This window comes from Papio anubis, chromosome 20 (assembly GCF_008728515.1).
Source record: "Papio anubis isolate 15944 chromosome 20, Panubis1.0, whole genome shotgun sequence".
Taxonomy (NCBI): Eukaryota; Metazoa; Chordata; class Mammalia; order Primates; family Cercopithecidae; genus Papio; species Papio anubis.
The window spans coordinates 14,661,063-14,681,464 of NC_044995.1; the positions used below are offsets into that span (position 1 = coordinate 14,661,063).

Consider the following 20,402-nt stretch of genomic DNA (forward strand, 5'->3'; position numbering starts at 1 on the left):
AGCCGAGATCACGCCACTGCACTCCAGCCTGGGAGCACAGCGAGACTCTGTCTCAAAAAAAAAAAAAAAAAAAGAAATCAGGCTTGAATTCAAGCTCTGCCCTGCCTGGATTGAATCTGACCTTGGGGAAGTCATCTCAATGCTTTTGACTGGAGATTCCTTCCCTGCAAAATGTTCTCACCTAATCAGTGTGAATATTACTGTTACATAGTACTTGAGACTAACTAGATGTTCAAACATTGGCCAGCCATTCCAACAATCCATCTCTCACAATAAAAATCTGTTGGCTGAGCCAAAGTCCAACTTCAGGGGATTCAAGTCACCACCCCTATGTCCAGACACATATTATTCAGAATCTCCTTTAATTCCACAGCCCCAGAGATCATGCCTACCTGCATTTGCTCTTGGGGATCAATGAGAAAACCAGATGGCCTTGGGAGACAAGGCCCATATCAGGCCAGGAGTCAGGGACAGGGGTGTCAGAATCTGATTTCTCTGAAAGTTCCTGCTGCCAGCACAAGCACACTTGAGCTTTTCCACAGAACCAGGGACCTCTAGTGGCAAGAGTCATGCTACCTCCATCTAGCAGTAAAGTGAAGGCCCTGCTTGAGAGCCATGCCCATGAACACCAGGTCATTCTCTTCAGCCCAGCAAATGTTTACTGGGCTTGTACTATCCCTGCTACCTGCCAGGCCCACTTCTGGGTGCTGATGACGCAGCCATGAGAGGTAAGACCCGTGACTCCCAAATTCCACTCTATACACTGCTGGCAACTCGGTCTTTATTGATGGTTTCATTTTTGGGGTCACCAGTGCTAAGAGGTGGAAGGTAGGGGGGGCACCTTTTTGTGTGTCAAGGACCCCAAAGCACCCACCTCAGGAGAGAATAAACCCAATTTAGAACTTACAAGGTGGTGGGGATGGGAAGAGGAAGGGACACAGTATGTACAGATGCTTAAGGGGATGCTGGAGGGCCTTCAGCAACAGGGCATGGAGGTGCTGAAGAGGAAGTCAGGCAGAGTCAGCCACTGATCTGGACCCCCTCGGCCTCAGCCAGAGGGTAGATCTCAATGGCTTCCACCAGGGGCAGCGCCTCCACAGCAGTCTCCATCACGGCCAGGCCAACGGCAGCCTCCGCCTCTGCCAGCTGCTGCCGCACAGCTGCCTGATGCTGCTGCTGATGGGTCTTGCGGTGCTTCCAGAGGTTGGAGAAGGAGCGGTAGCTCTTGCCACAGTCAGGGCAGGAGTAGGGTCGTTCGCCTGTGTGGATGCGGCGATGCTCTGCCAGGCGCATGGAGATGGCAAAGGCCTTGCCACACACTTCACAGGCAAAGGGCCGCTCACCTGTGTGCAGGCGCCGGTGGTCTTTCAGGTGGGTACTCTGACGGAACGCCTTGCCACAGTCTGGACATGGGTACGGCCGCTCACCTGTGTGGATGCGCCGGTGCACCTGCAGTGATGTCTCTGTGCTGAACAGCTTCTTGCACTCGCTGCACTCTAGACCCCGGCGGCGGGCAGGGGCTGTAGGGGATGTTGTAGCAGTGCCTCCAAGGCCTGCTGGAGAGGCAACTGGTGCACGAGTGGCCCGTGGGGCTCGAGGAGCAGGAGGCTCCTTAGCCAGGACCTCTCCAGGCCCAGCAGCCGCATGGGCCGCCTCGTGTGCCTGCAGCCGAGCAGCTGAGCCCACTTTCTTGCCACAGGTGCCACACTCAAAGCGCCGTGGGGCCTGGGCAGCAGCGGCTGCACAGCGGTGCTCCCGGAGCCGCAGTGAGGAGGGGAAGGCAGCCCCACAGGATGGGCAGCGGTGGGGCTGGCGTCCGGCATGGACCACGAGCTGGTGCACCTCCAGCAGCCGGCGCAACAAGAAAGAGCGGGGGCATTCACGACACTTGTAGGGGTATTCACCTGTATGATGGTAGCGGTGCATGAGCAGGCGGTAAGGGCGGTGAAAACGCACCCCACATTCCTGGCAGCGGTAGGGGAAGTGCTGGGCATGCACCAAGCGGTGCTGCCTCAGTGTGGAGCTCTGTGTGAAAGCCTTGCCACAGTCCCCACACCGATAGGGCCGCTCTCCTGTGTGTGTGAGCCGGTGGCGGGCCAGGTTGGCAGGCGAGTTGAAGGGCTTGGAACAGTCAGGGCAGGGGAAGGGCCGCTCCCCTGTGTGCGTGCGCAGGTGGTTACGCACATGAGACTTCTTCTTGAACATTTTGCCACAAATGCTGCATTTATGGCGCCGCTCCAGCCGGTGCACAAAACGTTGGTGCCGGGTCAGCTGCAAGGCCTTTCCAAATTCACGGCTGCACAGGAGGCAGCGGTAGATGCCTGGGGCAGTGGGCCCTGCTGAAGTCTCCTCAGACACAGGGGGCTCAGGGGCCTCTGGCTCTCCAGTCTCTGCGGGGGCTGGCTCAGGGAAACCAATGACAGGTTCCTCTGGTGGGACTGGTGTTGTGGGCAGAGGGACACCCCCTGCCCCATGAGTACGCCGGTGATAAAGGAACTTGGTAAGGTTGACAAAGGTCTTTCCACACGGACATGAATGCAGAGGATTTGGGGTGTGGGCTCGCCGGTGGGCCAGGAGGAGGGCCTCTGTGCCAAAGGCCAGGCCACAGTCTACACACAGGAAGTGTGACTCGCTGCTGTGGTCTCCAAGGTGCTGGTCCAGACTGGAAGGGCTGGGGAAGACACGACTGCACAGGGGGCACTTAAAGACGCCCTCCCGGTGACTCCGCAGGTGCTGCTGTAGCTGGTGGGGTGAGAGAAACAGCTGGTCACAGGCTGAGCAGAAGAGCTCCTGTGTGGCTGCCCCGCCTGCTTCTCCACTGTTGTTCCTCCGGGCCCTGCGCCCCCGGCGATCCCGCCCAATGGCTTCACCATTGCGCAGCTCATAACTGTGGTCAGAAGCTGGCACGGGGTCAGGCTGAGACACAGGCACCTCTGCAGGTGACGAAGCCTGCACCTCCTGCTGTAGGGCAGGCTCCTGAGACTCGGGGACAGGAGCAGGGAAGTGAGTGGCCTGGTGCTCCAGGAAATCCGCTGGCAGCTGGAAGAGCTGGGAGCACTCAGAGCACTTGTAGAGGAGCAGCTCCACCTCGGTCACCACCTCAGTGGTGGTGGCAGCGGCAGATGGGACAGTCGCCCCTTCCCCACCCTCTTCTGCCTTTCGATATGAGTGTTCCACAGCCACTCGGGCCTGGCCCACAGGAGGCCCTAGAACAACTGGGGACCCCAGGACAACAGGGGCAGGAGCCTTGGTGGGTGTAGCCCGGAGGTGTGTCTGCCGGTGGTTTAGCCAGAGCTCCTGGCTGGCAAAGAGAGCCTTGCAATCCACACATTCGTAGTGGATGGTGCTGGAGCTCAGGGGTGGTGCCTTGGGTGGTGGCTCAGCTGGCACTGCCTCCTGGGGTGTCATCATCTTCAGGTGCAGCTCCTGGTGCTCCAGGAGCTGGCTGGGCGACATCAGCAGTTGACCGCACTCCAGGCACTGGTACTGGCTCTCCTGCACAAGGGTCTGATAGAGGCCCGTGCCTGAAGCTGTGTCTGTGGCAACAGTGACTCCGGGGTCAGCCACGCCCACCAGCTCAAAGTGCTGCTGGGGCACGTGGGAGTTTTGGTGCATGAGCACCTCTTCCAGGGATCCATAGAGCTGGTTGCACTCAGAGCAGACATAGCGGTGCTCAATGTACAGGACTGTCTCCTCTGATTCCTCAGTCATGGCGGCAGCAAGGCCCTGGGCTGGAAGAGGGGACAGTGGGGACAAACCAGTTAGGTCACCGATTCCTCAGCTCTTCCCTTTATCACTCTCCACTCCCAATACCTTAGATCTATGCCCCCTCTAAGTTCTTCCTTCGATTTTTAAAATTCTGCTTCCCTCCTAATAATCCTTCCTCCCTTCAACATAAAACACCAAACACAAAATCTCCCAGGCAGTCCCTTCCCCAGGAATTTACCCAGTCTCACCTCTACATCAACTTGCATCAAATTCCACCCACCAGATCCTTGTAACCTGTTCAGTCCCCTCATCTCCCACACCTTACAGTGGGCCCCACAGTTACGCCCAGCACATGGGAACCTCCACTCAGACCTCCTTCCACTGACTCCTTTTCTTACCAACTCACATCACCCCATTCCTCTCCAAGGTACCCAACTGAAACCCCATATAGGCCTTCCCCACCTGTTTCTCCCAGCCACACCCCTCCCATGACCTCTGCTCCTTCTCCCAGGTTCTCAGACTTCTTTTTACACCCAGACCACTCAAACTGCCCAACGCCCCACCACTCCACTTTCAGCACTGTACACGGTGCCACCTCTCCCCTTCACACGCAACTCCCCTGCTACCCACCAACTCTTCCTCGGGTGCCTGGATTCCTCACGTCAAACTATATCCCTTCCCCCCAATCAGATTTTCTCACGTTGGCCTAACCCATCTCCACACCCAGACTTTGCCCACCTTAACCACTTCATGATACCCAGCCCTGTTTAATTACTTAAACTCTTCTACAAATCAAGGCTCTCTCCAACCCTAACCCCCTATCCAGAATACCCAGACCCATTTTCACAAAGGCCTACTCCTTCCTGTTTCAGACGTAGACCCTTCCACCACCCTAACTCCTGTCTCCAGGGTATCTTTCCACTCTTTACATTCATCACCTCTTCTTTGTACCAAGACCAAATAGACAATTCTAATCCCCTTTGGGATACCCAGGTCCCCTCTTCCCATTGATTAAAACCCTTCCTATTCATACACAGCCACTCATTCAGGGACGCCCATACCCTCACTTCATATCAACCTATGCCTCTCTTGCAAACAGACCTCCCCCTGCCCCGGCAAATCCATCTCAGGAATATCCAGATCCTCCTTCACATTATTAACCCAATCTTTTTTAATTTGCAAGAAGACCCAACCCACCCTAACCCATTCTAGGGATGCTCAGACCCTCCTCTTCGTAGCAACATAACTCCTTTGTGTAAAGATCCACACACACTCAACCCATTCCAGGGATATCCAGACCGTCTTTCACAACGGCTTAAGCTCCTTCTACACACACCCCTCCTGCTGCCCAAATCCCCTTTAGGGATACCCGGACCTCCTATTCTCATACAGAACCCCCATCACCACCCTACTCCAGCAGACAGACCCCTTTTCCTCACACTCAAGCCCCTCTCACTAGCCTACTACTTTGGGGGTACTCAGACCCCCAACGTCTTAGCAACCTCTCAGTCTCATTCCAGGAATTCCCAGGCACTCGTCACTTTAGCACACAGATCTCTCCCACCCTACTTCCTCCCCTTCCAATAACCAAATCCCATCTTCACCTTGGCCTAATTACCTGTACTTAAAAAAGACTACCTTTCCCGGCTCATTCTAGGAACACCCAAACATCCTTTTAAAACACACATAACCCTTCTTTGTACAGAGACCTCTCTCCACGTATTCCAAGGGTACCCAACCTCCTGATACATGGTTTAAGGCCTCTTCACATTATTTTAACCCCATCCGTTACAACTGGACCCCTCCTTAGCTCTAAACCGCTCCCTTGGGGATATCGATTTCCTAATATTTTTTTCACACCAAAACCCCTCTCACTGCCCCAGTTCTTTCCAGGAAGAACTAGATATTTTCCCCCTCCATTAACTTAATTCTCTTTCTCACGCCCTAAGCCCCTCACTGGGCACCCAAGTGCCTCTAACCGGCCCAGCCCCTTCGTCCTGGACTTGCCACACCACCAAGTCCTTTACCCCAAACCCTGGGGAGCGGCGGAGCCCTTCTGGGACAGCTCTGAGGCCTCCCCTTCCCGCCCAGGTGCCCCGCCAAAGCCCCAGCCCAAGCCCCGCCCCTCCTCACTCAGCCCCGCACGCGACTCCAGGCCCCTTCCCCACCTGCCGCTCGGGCCCGGCCCCCGCCTTGCTGCCCGCGCGCCCGGTCGGCCGTTGGTGCCGCTCCGCCCTAACTGCCCGGCGCGCACCCCCTCAGGCCCTCAGTGCGCAGGCGGCCTGGCGAGAGGAGGCCGCGGCGGCAGGGAGGGCAGCCCGGCTAGCCTTTGCGCGCCCGCTCGCGCTCACCTGCTTCAGCCGTCTCGCACGCCCCGGGCCCGGGCCCGGGCCACGGCTCCCCTTGCACGGCCACCCTAACGCTGCGCCCGCTCTAGCTCTCGCGTCGCCTCTCGCCTGCTCCGTAGCCTCACTCTCGCCCCCAGCTACCCTCAGCAACGCCCCTCCCACCTTCCGTCGGCCGCCGCACGGACGGCCGGACGCAACCAATCATCGCCCGCTCGGGCCCTGCCGTTCAGCCAATCGAAGTTCATGTCTCTGAGGCTTGGGCCAATAGTGAGGAGCATCGAGATTTCCCGCAGCGCCCAACCAATCCTTTAGCGACGTTCCCTCACCGGTCAGCCCTCGGGTGGATAGTGCCCGCCCCTTTAATCCTCCCTAGAGGATGCTCCTCCTCCTCCTTGACTCCGCCTCCGACGGCTCCAGTGGGCAACTCTGAGCGGAGGGCGGTGCGATGACGTCAGGCGGCGGAGCGCCGCCGCGGGCGCCATCTTGGGGACGCCATGAGGGAGTCAGCGTTGGGGTCAGGGAGAGGGAGGAAAAGATCCTGGGAAATTGAGGCACGCGGCACCCCGAGGGCTGGAACCGGGGAATGGAGGCACAGGAACCTTTGTGGTTTCCCCGAGGGTCAGAGGGAGAAAGTGAAACCACTTAGCGTGATGGGGCGAGGGCAAACTGCATTCAGTGCCAGTCACATGGAGGGAGAAAAGGGAAACCAAGGCTCCAGACTCACTTTATTAAAAGGAGGGAAATGAAGGCGACAGGAAGAAACAGAGTAAAGACCGAGGGGACTTTTGGGAAGTGGAGAGAGGAGAAATGTCAGAGGGGAAGCAAGGAAAGCGAGGATATCGAGAAAAAGAAGCAAGGACAGACAATTTCACTGGAAGAAACAGGGAATGTGGCGGGTAGAGGACCTGAAGGACAATCGGGGTGAGAGCCTGAAGGAAGTGAGCCATTCGAGGGCGGACTCCACTCCACCTCCTTCCGGGGTGACTCTGACCCTTACACCTCGAGAGCGGGGCCCCATGTGTCCAAGGGGCTCTGGCCCTTCCTACTCACCTCGTTCCTGCGCCCCTCAGGGCCTTGGGAGGGAGTTGCCCCAGTACTGTTAGAAACGTTTCCAGGCAGGGCGCCGTGGCTCACACCTGTAATCCCAACAATTTGGGAGGCTGAGGAGGGTTCATCACTTGAAGTCAGGCGTTCGAGACCCACCTGGCCAACCTAGTGAAACTACCATCTTTGCTAAAAATACAAAAAATTAGCTGGGTGTTCTGCCTTGTGCCTGTAACCCCAACAACTCGGGAGACTGAGGCACAAGATTTGATTGCACCCAGGAGGCCGAGGTTGCAGTGAGCCGAGATCGTGCCACTGCACTCCAGCCTGGGCGACAGAGCAAGGCTCCATCTAAAAGAAAAAAAGAAACGTTTCCAGACCTACTCCCTGAACCCAAGCACAGAGGAGTTTCAGTTTCTCGGATGAGGAAACTCACTCTCAGAACTGTTATTTATTTACCTACCTGATGCCAAAAGCCACTATGGGATGCGTCTCACAGTGAGACCCGGGACCAATTCATCAGCTTTGCTATGGTCATTTAGTCATTAGATGTCCTAACCTTCTCATGGATTAAATTCTCTAACAGCAGGCCTGTGTAGTTAAAACAGATTGCCGGATTGGAATCCTGGTTCTAGGGCAAGTCAACTATCCTGAGCCTAAGTTTCTAATCTGTGAAATGGGGCTAATCACAACCCATCTCATGGTGGTTGTGAGGCACAGAGTAAAAGACATCTAGGAGTTACTCTTTATTTTATTTTATTTTATTTATTTTTGAGACGGCAGAGTCTTGCTCTGTCACCCAGGCTGGAGTACAATGGCTCAATCTCGGCTCACTGCAACCTCCACCTCCCGGGTTCAAGCGATTCTCCTGCCTCAGCCTCCTGAGTAGCTGTGACTACAGGTACTTGCCACCATGCCTGGCTAATTTTTGTATTTTTAGTAGAGACGGGGTTTCACCATGTTGGCCAGGGTGGTCTCAATCTCCTGACCTCATGATCCACCTGCCTTGGCCTCCCAAAGTGCTGGAATTGTAGGCGTGAGCCACTGCACCTGGCCTATTTTTTTAATTTAATTTTTTGTTTTGCTTTGTTGTTTTCTGGAGAGGGATCCTGTCGCTCATCGCCCAGGCTGGAGTACAGTGGCATGATCTCAGCTTACTGCAACCTTCGCCTCCTGGGTTCAAGTGATCTCCTGCCTAAGCCTCCCGAGTAGCTGGGACTACAGGCACACACCACCACTCCCGGCTAATTTTTATATTTTTAGTAAAGACGGGATTTTGCCATGTTGGCCAGGCTGGTCTCAAACTCCTGACCTAAGATGATCCACCCCCAACTCGGCCTCCCAAAGTGTTGGGATTACAGATGTGAGCCACTGTGCCCAGCTCCTAATTTTTTTTTTTTTTTTGAGACAGTGTAGCTCTGTCACCCAGGCTGGAGTGCAGTGGTGTGATCTCAGCTGACTGCAACCTCTGCCTCCCAGGCTCAAGCAATTTTCAGCCTCCTGAGTAGCTGGGATTACAGGCATGTGCTGCCATGCCTGGCTAATTTTTCATATTTTTTGGTAGGGACGGGTTTTTGCCATGTTGGCCAGGCTGGTCTTGAACTCCTGGCCTCAAGTGGATCTGTCTACCTTGACCTCCGAAAGTGCTGGGATTACAGGCATGAGCCACCGTGCCCGTTTTTTGTTTTTTTGTTTTTTGTTTTTGTAGAGATAGAGTCTTACCATGTTGCCCAGGCTGTCTCAGAACTCCTGGGCTCAAACCGTCCTCCTGCCTTGGCCTCCCAAAATAGTGGGATTACATGTGTGAGCCACTGTGTCTGGCCAGTTGTGATTTTTATTAGTATCTCTAGGAGCCTAATGGTAATAACGAACATCTCTTGAGTGTATTATGACGTGCTAGGTATTATGCTCAATGTTTACATGCATTATTCAGTTTAATCCTCTCAACAATCATGTAAGGGAGAAACTGTCATACTGACTTTACAAAACATCGAGGCCCAGAGAAGTAACTAGTCGTAGTTCCCATAGTTAGGAAGAGTCAGGATTCCAACCCAGGAGTTGACCTTAAGGTCTCCATTCTTGGCCCCCAGGCTCACCTGCCTGGCAGGTGGGAAGTTCAAGTGGTTCAGTGTTGAAGGGATGAATGCAAGAAGTAAAGGAAAGAGCTGGTGGAAATTAGTGAGCTAAAGCTAGGCTTGGCCTGCTTTGAAGCAGTCTGGGTTTGCCCTTAGGGCAAAATCACCTGGGATAGGTGCCAGAGAAGTGGAAGCCATGCTCAGTTTTTGACAGGCTGTGTGACCTTGGGCAGATTCTTGCTCCTGCTGAAACTTCCTTTTCCCCACTTGAAAATCTGAGGATCGGGCTGGGTGCGGTGGGTCACACCTGTAATCCCAACACTTTGGGAGACCCAGGCAGGCTGATCACCCGAGGTCAGGAGTTCAAGACCAGCCTGACCAACATTGAGAAACTCCGTCTGTACTAAAAATACAGAATTAGTCGGGCATGGTAGTGCATGCCTATAATCCCAGCTACTCGGGAGGCTGAGGCAATAGAATCACTTGAACCCCGGAGGCAGAGGTTGCAGTGAGCCAAGATGGCGCCGTTGCACTCCAACCTGGGCAACAAGAGCAAAACTCCATCTCAAAAAAAAAAAAAAAAGAAGAAAGAAAAGAAAATCTGGCCGGGCGTGGTGGCTCACACCTGTAATCCCAGTACTTTGGGAGGCCGAGGCAGGCAGATCACGAATCAGATCAAGACCATCCTGGCTAACATGGTGAAACCCCATCTCTACTAAAAATACAAAAAAATTAGCAGGGTGTGGTGGGGGGCACCTATAGTCCCAGCTACTCGGGAGCCTGAGGCAGGAAAATGGCGTGAACCCGGGAGGTGGAGCTTGCAGTGAGCTGAGATCGCGCCACTGCACTCGTTTGGGCAACAGAGCGAGACTCCATCTCAAAAAAAAGAAAGAAAAAAAGAAAATCTGAGGATCCAGGTAACTTCTCAGGCCTTTAGCTTGGACTTCCCAACTTGATTTGGGTTATGTAGGTCTCTCTTCTCTCCAGATGATATAGGAATAAGCTGAGGCCTGGACTGGTCTTTCTGGAGGTGGTAGCACAGGACTGGCTAGGATTTCGGGGACAGGTTGAATTTAGAGTGGATGGTGGTCATTTTTTTTTTTTTTGTGAGATAGAGTCTCGCTCTGTCTCCCATGCTGGAGCGCAGTCGCATGATCATGGCTCACAGCAACCTCTGCCTCCTAGGTTCAAGCGATTCTCGTGCCTCAGCCTCCCAAGTAGGTGGGACTAAAGGAGCATGCCACCAGGCCTGGCTAATTTTTGTATTTTTAGTAGTGACGGGGTTTTGCCATGTTGGCCAGGCTGGTCTTGAACTCCCAACCTCAGGTGGTCCACTTGCCTCAGCCTTCCAAAGTGCTGGGATTACAGGAATGAGCAACCGCCCCGGTTGAAAGGATGGTGTTCTGTGTTGAAGTCCTCCATAAGCAAAGTCCCAGAGGCAGGTGTGAGTCTGGGCTTTTAGGCCTGGCTGAAGCTGAGTGTGGTGTTTGAGGGGTGGGTGTAGATGTTGACCAAGTGGGGTAAGGAGGTGTGTGCAAAGTTGGTGGTCCTTCAGTGTCAGATATATGTGTCAGATGTGTGTCCAGGATGCCCCACATGCCAGCTTGCAGAGGGCTTCCCGTGCTAGGCTGGCATGTGGTCCAGGAGTTGCCATGTGCCAGCTGTGTGTTCGAGGCATGCGGTCACATGTGCTGTGGGCTGCACGTGAGTGTGTCAGTGTCTCCTCCCCATCACGAGCATCGGGGGTGGTGGTGAGTCACGGGCTCAGCCTTCAGTGCCAACTGTCATGTTTCTTCCCCCCAAATTTCACCCCCCCAGCCAGCCATGCACCACCCACCCCCACTCCAAGATCTGTGTCGCTTCTCTCTTCCATCCCCCTGCCCTGCTCAGCTCCTTCTGAGAGGCTTAGAGTGTTCCCTGAGAAGGAGTCTCCCACTTCTCCTGGCTCTGCCCTCCAGCTCCCTGTCCTTCTCCTATCCACCTTTCCCACTGCCTCTCTGCTCCTGCGACTAGATAATGAGGGCCCCTTCTCTCCACCCACTCATCCCTGTGGGTCCCAAGGATTTCTCTGTGCACCATAGGGAATTCCCATACTCACCACCCATCCCCTCACCTCTATAGGAGCTATTTCTATTGGGAGAAGCTTGCCCCGCATCTCCAGGCTGGCAGCTCCTGCCTCAGTGGCTCTCTTGTGTCTATGAGCCACATCCTTGTCTTTGTGGTCCCCTGGTGTCTGTAGACCTCCCTTGTTTCTGTGACCTTCTTCGGCTCTCCTTGGCTCTCTCCCTGCCCTGTGGACCGCTCCCCATATCTGAGGAGTGGTTTCTGTTTCCAGGGGCTTCTCTCGTGTCTCTGGCTTCTTCCCTGTTTTCCTTCACGGGAGGTCTCTGTGTACTCATACTGCCCCTTGTCTCCGAGGTCCTTTTGCTTGTCTGTGCAGGCTGCTCCCTTGTGTCCATGGGCCTTTCTTTCTTATCCCTGGGCTTTTCCTGTCCTTGTGGGGTTTATGGGCCTCAGCCCACTTCTCTGGACAGTCTTGATGGCTGTCTCTCTTCTCTTCATTTCTCTTCATCTCAGTGGCCTTCTACCCAGGTCTCCTTGCCTCCCATCTCTGTGGGCTCCTGTGCCCAGGGCTGTCTGGGCAGGGCGGTGGCATGGGGTGGTAGAGGGGGTGGCTCGGGGGTGGGCCCTCCATCCAATGCAGCTCCGTCTTCTCATCAGCATTCTCTTCGCGGGGGGGCCCCCATCCCCAACCAATACGGGCTCCCCCTCCCCCGACTCCCCTCCCTACTCGCTCACTGCCTGCCTCCCTCCCTTCCTCCTGCCCGCCCTCCTCCCTGCCTCCCTCCCTCCCTCTTCTCTCTCCCCACAACCCCCCCAACACTACCCCCCCGCGCTCCAGGACCCAGCGCGGGTGGCAGGCGGGCAGGCAGGCGGGCAGGCAGGCGGCGGCCTCAGAGGGGAGACTGAGCGGTGGCGGCAGCAGTGGCGGCAGCCAGCGGCGGGGAGGCAGGCCCAGCCGGGGACTGGAGCCAGCGGCTTCTCCTCACAGGGGACCAGGAGTCTGTGACCAGGCCCTCCCACTGAGGCCCAGCACCGGGAGCCCCTGGGACACCCCACCCTCCTCCGCCTTTCTCTTCCACCTGCTCCTCTCCATCCTCCTCTCTCTCCTCCCTCTCTCTCCACCTCATTTGCCCCCTTCTCGGCCTCTCTGGGTCTCCCAGCTCTCCATCCTCCCCAGCCCTCCACTCCCGGGCTTTCCCCGCCCCCAGCATGCTTTTCCCGTGGGGGCTGAGGGCTTGAGGACTCCGGGCCCTTGCCTCAACCAGGGCAGGGCCCAGGCTCCAGGGGGGAGGGGGGAAGGGGGCGGCCCCCTCCCCCAGCAGGCCCTCCCCTCCCCCACTTCTCCTGATGGCCGGCTTCCTTTTCTCCACCCAGTCCTCGCCCCCTGTGGCCCCCCCAGGTCGGCCTGGCTAGGGGAGGGGGCGGGGGCCCTTTCCTGGGCCAGCTTCCCCCTCCCCCGGCTTTGCCTGTGCCCCCCCTTCCGTTTTCACCTTCCTCTCCTCCTTTCCTCTCTCCTTCCCCTCCATTTGCTCCTTCCCCCTCTCCTCTCTCCCCTTCTCTCCTCCATTTTCTCCTTTCCCCTTCCTCCCCCTCCCCGGCCCGCCCTCTCCTCTTCCACCTGTCCTTCCTCCCTGCTTCTGTGGAGCCACCGTTTTGGATTAGTTGGGGGCCACCGCCAGCGGCGGGGGAGGGGGCCCTGTGGACTGCCCTCTCCCCCCGCCCAGCCCCACCGCCACCCAGTGCCGGAGCACCTCCCGCTGTCGGTCCTCGGGCCTCGAGGGAGCCCAGCCCTCCGTCCCACCAGGATCCGTGAGTGTCTGCAGGGCGGGGATTGGGCTGGGTTCTGGGTCCTGGAAGGCTGGGCTTGGTGCTGCCTGGCAGGGGGGCACCACATTCTCCCCGTTCTCCGGACTGGCAAGTACCCTCCCCCACTGGGGGCCTGCTCTGCGCCCTCCATCGCCTCAGTGTCCATTCACCTCCACCTCTTCTCACCCCTTATTCTGGGTACATAGCTCGCTGCCACCCCCAGCTCTCCAGCTTTGTGGGTCCTACTGGGCTGACTGCTCTTACTCGGGCTCTGACTTACCCCGGGCCCCTGGCATGTCTGTGCCCCTGCTGTCTCCAAGCCTCCGTCCTGGTCCCAGACTGGCTCTTTCTGTTCCTCTGAGCCTCATCCTCTGCCTGCCTTCGGTGGGCCCTGGCCCTGTCCCCATCCCATCCAATCTCTGTCTCCTGGAGATGTCTTTCCGCTTTTGAGCCCCCATTTTCTGTGTCTCTTGGGCCCCTCTCTGACTCTGTCCAACTTCTCTCTTCGCTGTTAACCCAGGCTGCTCTCAGCATGTCTCTGTTTAGATCCCTGTCTCTGTCAGAACTCCTCCACCCTGGCTTCCCTCTCTCCGAGTCTCCCTTGGCAGGTCTCTTTCCACTTCTCTTTCCATTCTGTGCCTCCGCTCACCTGTCCTCCTCCCTCTCTCTGCCTCTGGGCTTGGAGGCTGTCTTCCCTCTGTCACTTTTCCACCTCTTTCCCCCAGATCCACTCTGGGTGCCCAGCTCCTCCATCCCTCCCTCCTCAGCTGCTGCCCCACTGCTCCATGGTCCATGCTGACTTTTCCTGGCTGGTCCAACTCTTTCCCCTCCCATTCTCTCTCCCCACTTTTGTGTTACCTCACGTGGCCTTTCTGCTCCCTTTTCTCTCCATATCTGGGGGCTTTTGGGCCCCAGGATCTCCTGCTCCCCTGCACAGCTTTCCTGACTGTCTTGGGGTGGCTGTGCCTCTGTGTGGGTCTAGCCCCTCCTGCAGGCGCTTGCCCTGTCCCTGCCTGTGCCCCTCTAGTGCACTCACTCCATCTTCCCACCTCTGTTTCTCTCCCTGACTCCCCCTTTCTGTCTCCCAGTTGCTTTTCCCCCTTGCCCCTTCCTCTTCTATGGGCCTGCTGTGCAGCTGTGACATACTGTCTCTCTTTCCGACTGGCCATCTCTCTTTGCGGAGTTTGGCCGTTTCTCTCCTTCTCCCAAGTCTTGTACCTGCTGCTATTTCTTTATCTCCCTTTGCCTTCTCCCTCACCCCGTGTGCCTTTGCTGGCCCTCCTTGCCTCTCACCTTTGCTGATGTCTCTCCTGTGCCCACTGTTGCTCAGCTCTCTGCTGGGTTTTGACCTTTATCTGGCTTTGCCCAGTCTCTGGGGCTATGAGTCCTGGGCCTGCCTGACACCCTGCCTGCCCTGTCTCTGTCTCCTTTGATGTCTCGCTTCTAGGCCGTGTCTGCCTCTTGCTTTCTCACTTAGCCTCAGTTCCTACCTCTTGGGCTGTCTTTCTGTGTGTATCTGTGTCCACCTGCTGCCCCTCAACCCTGTCGTGTAGTCTTTTTCTCTGTCCACTCCCACCTTTGGCTGCCACCTGTGGGTTCCTGTCCTTCTGCCCCATCTTTCCTTCAGTCTTTCTGTCCTTTGTCCTCTGCTCCCTGATTTTCTTCAGGAGTCCCTGGTGTCTCAGGATGACCCACTCCCCTCCTGCCTCTCTCCTAGCCCCGCCCTTCACACTCCTCCCACTGTGAGCGCCTCTTCCCGGTCTCCCAGCATCCCTTGTGCCTCCATACTTGACAAGCCTTCACCGTAATCCACATTATAGTTTGCAGTCGCCAGCCTGTCCATCATGCCTTCCCACCCGGCACTCTCTCCTTCTCAGAGGCCCAGAGGGCGGTGACTTGCTCAAGATCACGCAGTGAGTCTGGGGCAGAGCTGAGACTGATCCCTGGCCTGGGTTTTCCAGGCCACTTGAGATGGTCAGAAGGACTTGTGCCTCTATCCTTCCCTCAAAGTTCTCATTCCAGTTTCACCAGCTCAAGCTGTCCTTCCATGGGGACTGAGTGGGGTCCGGTGTCCAGGCCCACCTCACAGCATTCTGGGCCCCCCACAGTAACCCTACTCCATGGAAACCCAAGCATCCCTTCCCTTGGGGCACAGCCCTCAGCCAGAGGGAGCGGAGCTGTGCGTCTGGCCGAACTGGTTGCCCTGCAGAAGGCTGGGGTGCCTAGAGGAATCCCTGACTCCATAGGAGTGGAGAGTTGTGAAGAGCAAAGATATACCATCTCCCCCTTTACTTCTGCTCCCTAGCAGGGTGGGGGGCAGCAGTTTGGCACCAACTTCTGGCAGGCAGCTCACTCCCTGCCTTACTAACTCCTCCCTTCCAGCTCTTCCTGTTTGTATCCAAGTCGGTTCATATCTTTTCTCCATCCTCTGTCTCCGTCTTCCTGTGTCTCACCTGTGACTTGGTTTCCACCTCTCCAGCCTGTCCCTCTCTCTTCCTCTCCCTGCTCTGTCCTTTCTTTATCTTGCCTCCTCATCCTCCTGTCTCTCCCCTCTTTCTCCCTTCTTGTCCTCTTCCTAGCTCCTTGTAACTCTCTTCTTTTCTCTCCATTTCTACCCCCATTTTCCTATTGTCTTGTCTTTGTCTTCCCTTGTATTTCTATTTATTTTGTCCTTTCTCTTTTTCTGAGTCTCTGTCTTTCACTTCTCTAAGCCTCTCTTTCACTTTCTCTGTTTCCTCCCTTCTCTCTCTTTGCTTATTTATTTATTTATTTATTAGCTCTTTTACTGCTCTGGATCCATTCATCTATGGGGCTCTGTGTGTGCCTCTCTCTCTTTTTCTCCATCTCTCCCGAAGTTTCTTAACTCCTGGATACTCTCCCCTCCAGACCTCGGATGTCCAGGCCTCTCTCCCCATGGGATTGTGGGAACCAGGGACGTCAGGAAGTGGCAAGTGAGGCCTGGGATGGGGTTGCCTAGCAACCACCGCATCCTCTCCAGCCGGTTTCTGTTGCCTAGTAACGGCTGCCTGCCCAGAGACAGGGGCGGGACTGGGTGGGGGGTGGCACTTCCTGGTTTCCTATTAGGGTGGGGCTGGTCCCAGGAATTCACTCCTACCTGAGAACCTTGCACGCCTCCCTCCTGTTTTGGTAGCTGTGCCCATCCTCTCTCTTGCAGCCTGTCCCACTCAGCACCTGAGCACTGTGACCTCCACTCTCCTCTCTGAGCTGAGCTTCCCTTCTCGCAATGCCCTCAGTATTGCCAGCTTCTGAACAGAGCAGGGCTCTGCAGAGCTGTGAACTGCTTGCCAACAGTGTCCCCAAGGCTTCTGTGATCACCCCATCCAGCAGGCCTCCAAGGGGTTCCATCCCACCACATAGTAATCTCCCCCTGGGCTGGGGGGTCTCCCTGTAGGTGGCGAGTGGGGGCCGCGGCAGCTGCGTCCCCATGAGGAGGGGAGGAAGATGCCGGCTGAGCTGCTGCTGCTGCTGATTGTTGCCTTCGCCAGCCCCAGCTGCCAGGTGCTCTCATCACTGCGCATGGGTGAGGCCCTCCTGCACCCTGCCCCTGTGTCCTCAGAGACCCTCCCGTCAGGCCCTGGGGTTCCTCTGGGGACCCATGCATGCCAGTCCCTCAGGACCTGGGTCTCAACTCTCTTCAGCAGCAAGGAGTCCCAGCCTCCAGTTCCTCCTTCCCCCAGGACCCAGGAGTCCAGACCCCTAGCTCCTACCAACCTCAGATCCAGGTGTCTAGACCCCTGGTCCCTACACCTACCTCACCCTAGAGCCCAGGAGTCCAAGACCCCAGCCCCCTCCTTCCTCATGACTCAGGAGTCTGGTCCCCAACCCCTGTGTCCCCTCAGCTGCAATCCTGGATGATCAGACAGTGTGTGGCCGCGGTGAGCGTCTGGCCTTAGCCCTGGCCCGGGAGCAGATCAACGGGATCATCGAGGTCCCAGCCAAGGCCCGAGTGGAAGTAGACATCTTTGAGCTGCAGCGGGACAGCCAGTACGAGACCACGGACACCAGTGAGCGGGGCCTTGGGGGCATGGGGTGAGGCAGGGCAGGCCGGTGGCCCTCAGTCCATCCCTTTGCCCTTGGCTTCTGACCTGGTCTTGTCCTCTTCTAGCTCCATCTTCCCCCTTCCTTTGTGTTTGTCTCTGCCTTCTTCTGAGACATGGCTGCTGCTGGGCCTGGAGGTTGGAGAAGAGGGAGAGCATAAGCCCCAGGTCTGCTCTGGAGGAGCACAGGGTGGCATTGGAAAGATAAGCCCTGTCATCCCAGCTGGCCATGGATGCTTGTTAGCCCCCAGGGCTTAATAACAAGCCCCAGGCATGGAGGGCAGGAGGCTTGCGCGAGGGTCAGCAAAGGCATTCTGGAGAAAGCTAGTCTGAAGCTGGGCTCTGAAAGGTGAACAGGATGTAGAAGGAGTGGCATGGCTCCAAGCACAGCCGGCCACATGACGGGGGTGTGGAAGTGTCTATGGAATACTAATGGGCTGAATGTTCAAAGGTGTCACTTGAACAGATGTGCTGCAGTTAGACCTTCGGGAGATGCTGCCTTAAAACATGTTTTAGACAGGTTTCTTTCCTGCAGGCCTTATCAGAGGCTTTATGGTGTTACTGCATGTTTCAGATCACTAAGAGGGAGAATGGGGTATGGCGTTTCCCAGGCTTTTTTGGCTGGTGTGGCACAGAGTACAATTTGGGAGAAGCTGGGATGGAGGGTGAGGAGGCAGATGGCATTCCAGGCATGTGCCTAGAGTCTGGAGATGGGATGGGGATCAGGGTGGGAGCAGAGGGAAATATTTGGAGCCAAGGAATGAGGGTGTGTGGGGTTGAGCCCATCCTGAATCCACCTGGATTCAGGGCATATTTGGAGAGATTGTGAGAGACTTCAGAGCTCAGTGTGAGGCAGTAGGAAGCGAGGCTGTGCAGGCTGTCAGGCCGGCTCAAGGAGGCTAGAGTGCTGGGCTGAAAGATGCCGCCTTCACCCACAAGCACTGAGAAGCCATTGATAGGTCTATACCAGGGAGCAAGGCTTCTGGAAAGAGAATCTGGAGGCTGGATTTGGGTAATGAGTGAGAACTCTGGTATATGTCTGAGTTGAGAGTCCTAAACTAGGGCAGGGGCCAAGGGGTTGAAGAGAAGGGGACAGATGTGAGATATTTGAGGACAAAGAAGAGACAGGACGTGGTGACTAATTGGCTGTCAGGAGAGAGATTGAAGGCAAGGACCATTTCCAGGCATCTGGTCTGTGTGGATGGTGGGGCCCTCACCAGTGTGGAAGGTCCAGAAGGAGCCAATTTGGAGGAAATGAGGTGTTCAGTTATGACGCCTTTAGTTAGAGGTGGCAGAAACCAAACTCAGCCTGGTTTAAGGAAAAAAGAGAACATATTAGCAAATGTCACTAAAAGACCTACAGACAAATTTCAGGCATGGTTGAATCCAGGTGTTCAAACGATGGCCTAGGATTGTTTCAGGCATGGCTGGATTCAGGTATACAAATGACATCCTGGAGAATCTCTCTGTGTCTTTACTTTTGAGGCCTGCTTTCCTCTGAGTTGGCTTTATTTTCAGAAATGCTCTCTCAGCTGGTGGTGAGATGGCCCCAGCAGCACCAAGCTTACATCTCACCAGTTTAGCAAACCCAGTGATAATTGTAGCAAAAGACCTGGGGAAGGTGCTCCATGGTCTGATTTGCACGCATACGTATCTCTGAACCAGTTGCCATGGCTAGAAGAATGGAGTTCTGTGACTCCCCAAGGCCTGCATCAGGTGTCAGTCAATCCTGGGAACATTGGACTGAAGGGTGGGGATAGTTCCCCCAGGAGAAGTTAGGGTTCTGCCATGAAAACAGGCACTGGACAAGCAAAAACAGCAGCTTTCCACCTCCCAGTCTCGAGACACACATGTGTCTAAGAAGGAAGAGAGCAGAAGAAAGAGGAGGAAGTAGGTAAAGCAGGAGAGTGGTGTTTGGAATATGAGGAGGCTCCAGGGGACCTGGGCTGCGGGGTCAGGGGAGGAGGTAGTGAGTGCACCGTGGGTTGTGGCATGGCTGAAAAGATTGAGAACAACAGCGGCTGAGGGACTAGGCACAGGCTTTGCAGGCAGAGGAGGCCCCTGGTGTCTCTTTCTCTTTATCCCTTCCTTTGATCTCCCTTGGCCTGACCTGTCCCTCTGTTGCTGTGTCCTCATCTCTCTCTGTCTCATGCCCCCTCATGTTCACTTGTTGGGTGGGGTCAGAGACTGTCCTTCTGGGTCCCGGATGGCAGAAGAGGATCGGGCAGTTGCCAGTGTCTGATCCTCTCCTGGGCCATGGGGGCTCCCTGAGAGATGGGGAAGGAGAGGAGGCAGGGGGTCCCTGACTCTGTGGTCTCTTCCCCTTCCCTTGCAGTGTGTCAGATCTTGCCCAAAGGGGTTGTGTCTGTCCTTGGGCCCTCCTCCAGCCCAGCATCTGCCTCCACTGTGAGCCATATCTGTGGAGAGAAGGAGGTGAGGTGGGGAGCATGGGCCCAGGGCTTTGCGGGGAGTGGGTCCCTGGGAGGCAAGGGCTGGGCGGAGAAGCAGGATGGAGGCCAAAGTTTCCTCTCTGTCCAGATCCCCCACATCAAGGTGGGTCCCGAGGAGACACCCCGCCTTCAGTACCTTCGCTTCGCATCTGTCAGCCTGTACCCCAGTAACGAGGACGTCAGCTTGGCAGTCTCCCGAATCCTCAAGTCCTTCAACTACCCCTCGGCCAGCCTTATCTGCGCCAAGGCTGAGTGTGAGGGAGAACTGGATATTTTGTTTTCTGTTCCCCAGACACCCCTTCCCAAGAGATCTGGTGTCCCACACAGTGGTTCACTGCCCGCTAGTTAGAACCCTGGGGCACCCAGACACCAGGCTCTTCTCCCATCTTCAGAAACCGAGGCCTCTGGTTCCACAGACCCCTTCTCTCCTCAAAGAGATCCATTTAGTCCCCAGATGGTGACTAAGCACCTGTCATGTCAAGGCCCTCTGCTAGGCCCTGGGCGTGGTCCCTGGGTGCTTGGAACTCCGGTTCTAGTGGAGGTCATTGGTCATTGAGCTGTTGTGATACAGAGTGGTACGTGTGCTGCCAAGAGGCATGTGGAGCCTCTGGTATCACATAGGAGGGATCCTAATCCATCTGGGAGGTTCAGAGCCTGTGCCTATGAGAAAGAGACATCTAAGCTGAACCTGAAGGGTGTGGGAAGAAAGAGGGAACAGGTTCTAAGCAGAGTGTGGCAAGGGCAGAGGTAGAGGGCCCAGGGAGCACGGCCCTTCAAGAGGCTTACAGATGCTCCCAGTGGCTGAAATACGGGAACAACGAAGCAAGAGATGATGGGAGCCATGGGAGG

The 20,402-nt window shown here is 56.1% G+C and overlaps 2 protein-coding genes across 16 annotated transcripts in view; one reads left to right on the forward strand and one right to left on the reverse strand.

Moving 5' to 3' along the window:
* Nucleotides 1–749: 749 nt before the first annotated feature.
* On the reverse strand, nt 750–11,889 carry ZNF574 (zinc finger protein 574). 9 transcript variants are annotated; one of them, XM_017952921.2, is made up of 2 exons: nt 11,289–11,889; nt 750–3,731 (listed from the first exon to the last, which is right to left on the reverse strand). In XM_017952921.2, exon 2 carries the CDS (start codon nt 3,709–3,711, stop codon nt 1,021–1,023), a length of 2,691 nt encoding a protein of 896 aa, XP_017808410.1. In that variant the 5' UTR covers nt 3,712–3,731; nt 11,289–11,889; the 3' UTR covers nt 750–1,020. The 9 variants fall into 9 exon arrangements, with proteins under 9 accessions (XP_017808410.1, XP_017808408.1, XP_017808414.1 ...); XM_017952919.2 differs by lacking the exon at nt 11,289–11,889 and adding an exon at nt 6,060–6,218; XM_017952925.3 differs by lacking the exon at nt 11,289–11,889 and adding an exon at nt 5,877–5,930.
* The window catches only part of GRIK5 (glutamate ionotropic receptor kainate type subunit 5), an 81,622-nt gene continuing 67,720 nt past the window's right edge, over nt 6,501–20,402 (forward strand). Inside the window, exons 1-5 of one of the 7 annotated variants that reach the window (XM_031660275.1) lie at nt 6,501–6,977; nt 16,458–16,586; nt 16,906–17,070; nt 19,439–19,536; nt 19,642–19,807. In XM_031660275.1, coding sequence (XP_031516135.1) covers nt 6,944–6,977; nt 16,458–16,586; nt 16,906–17,070; nt 19,439–19,536; nt 19,642–19,807 — 592 coding nt within the window. In that variant the 5' untranslated portion in view covers nt 6,501–6,943. Of the gene's footprint in view, nt 6,978–12,116; nt 13,049–16,457; nt 16,587–16,905; nt 17,096–19,438; nt 19,537–19,641; nt 19,808–20,402 lie in introns of those variants that run through there. The other 6 variants (XM_031660270.1, XM_031660276.1, XM_031660273.1 and 3 more) reach the window with 6 other exon arrangements.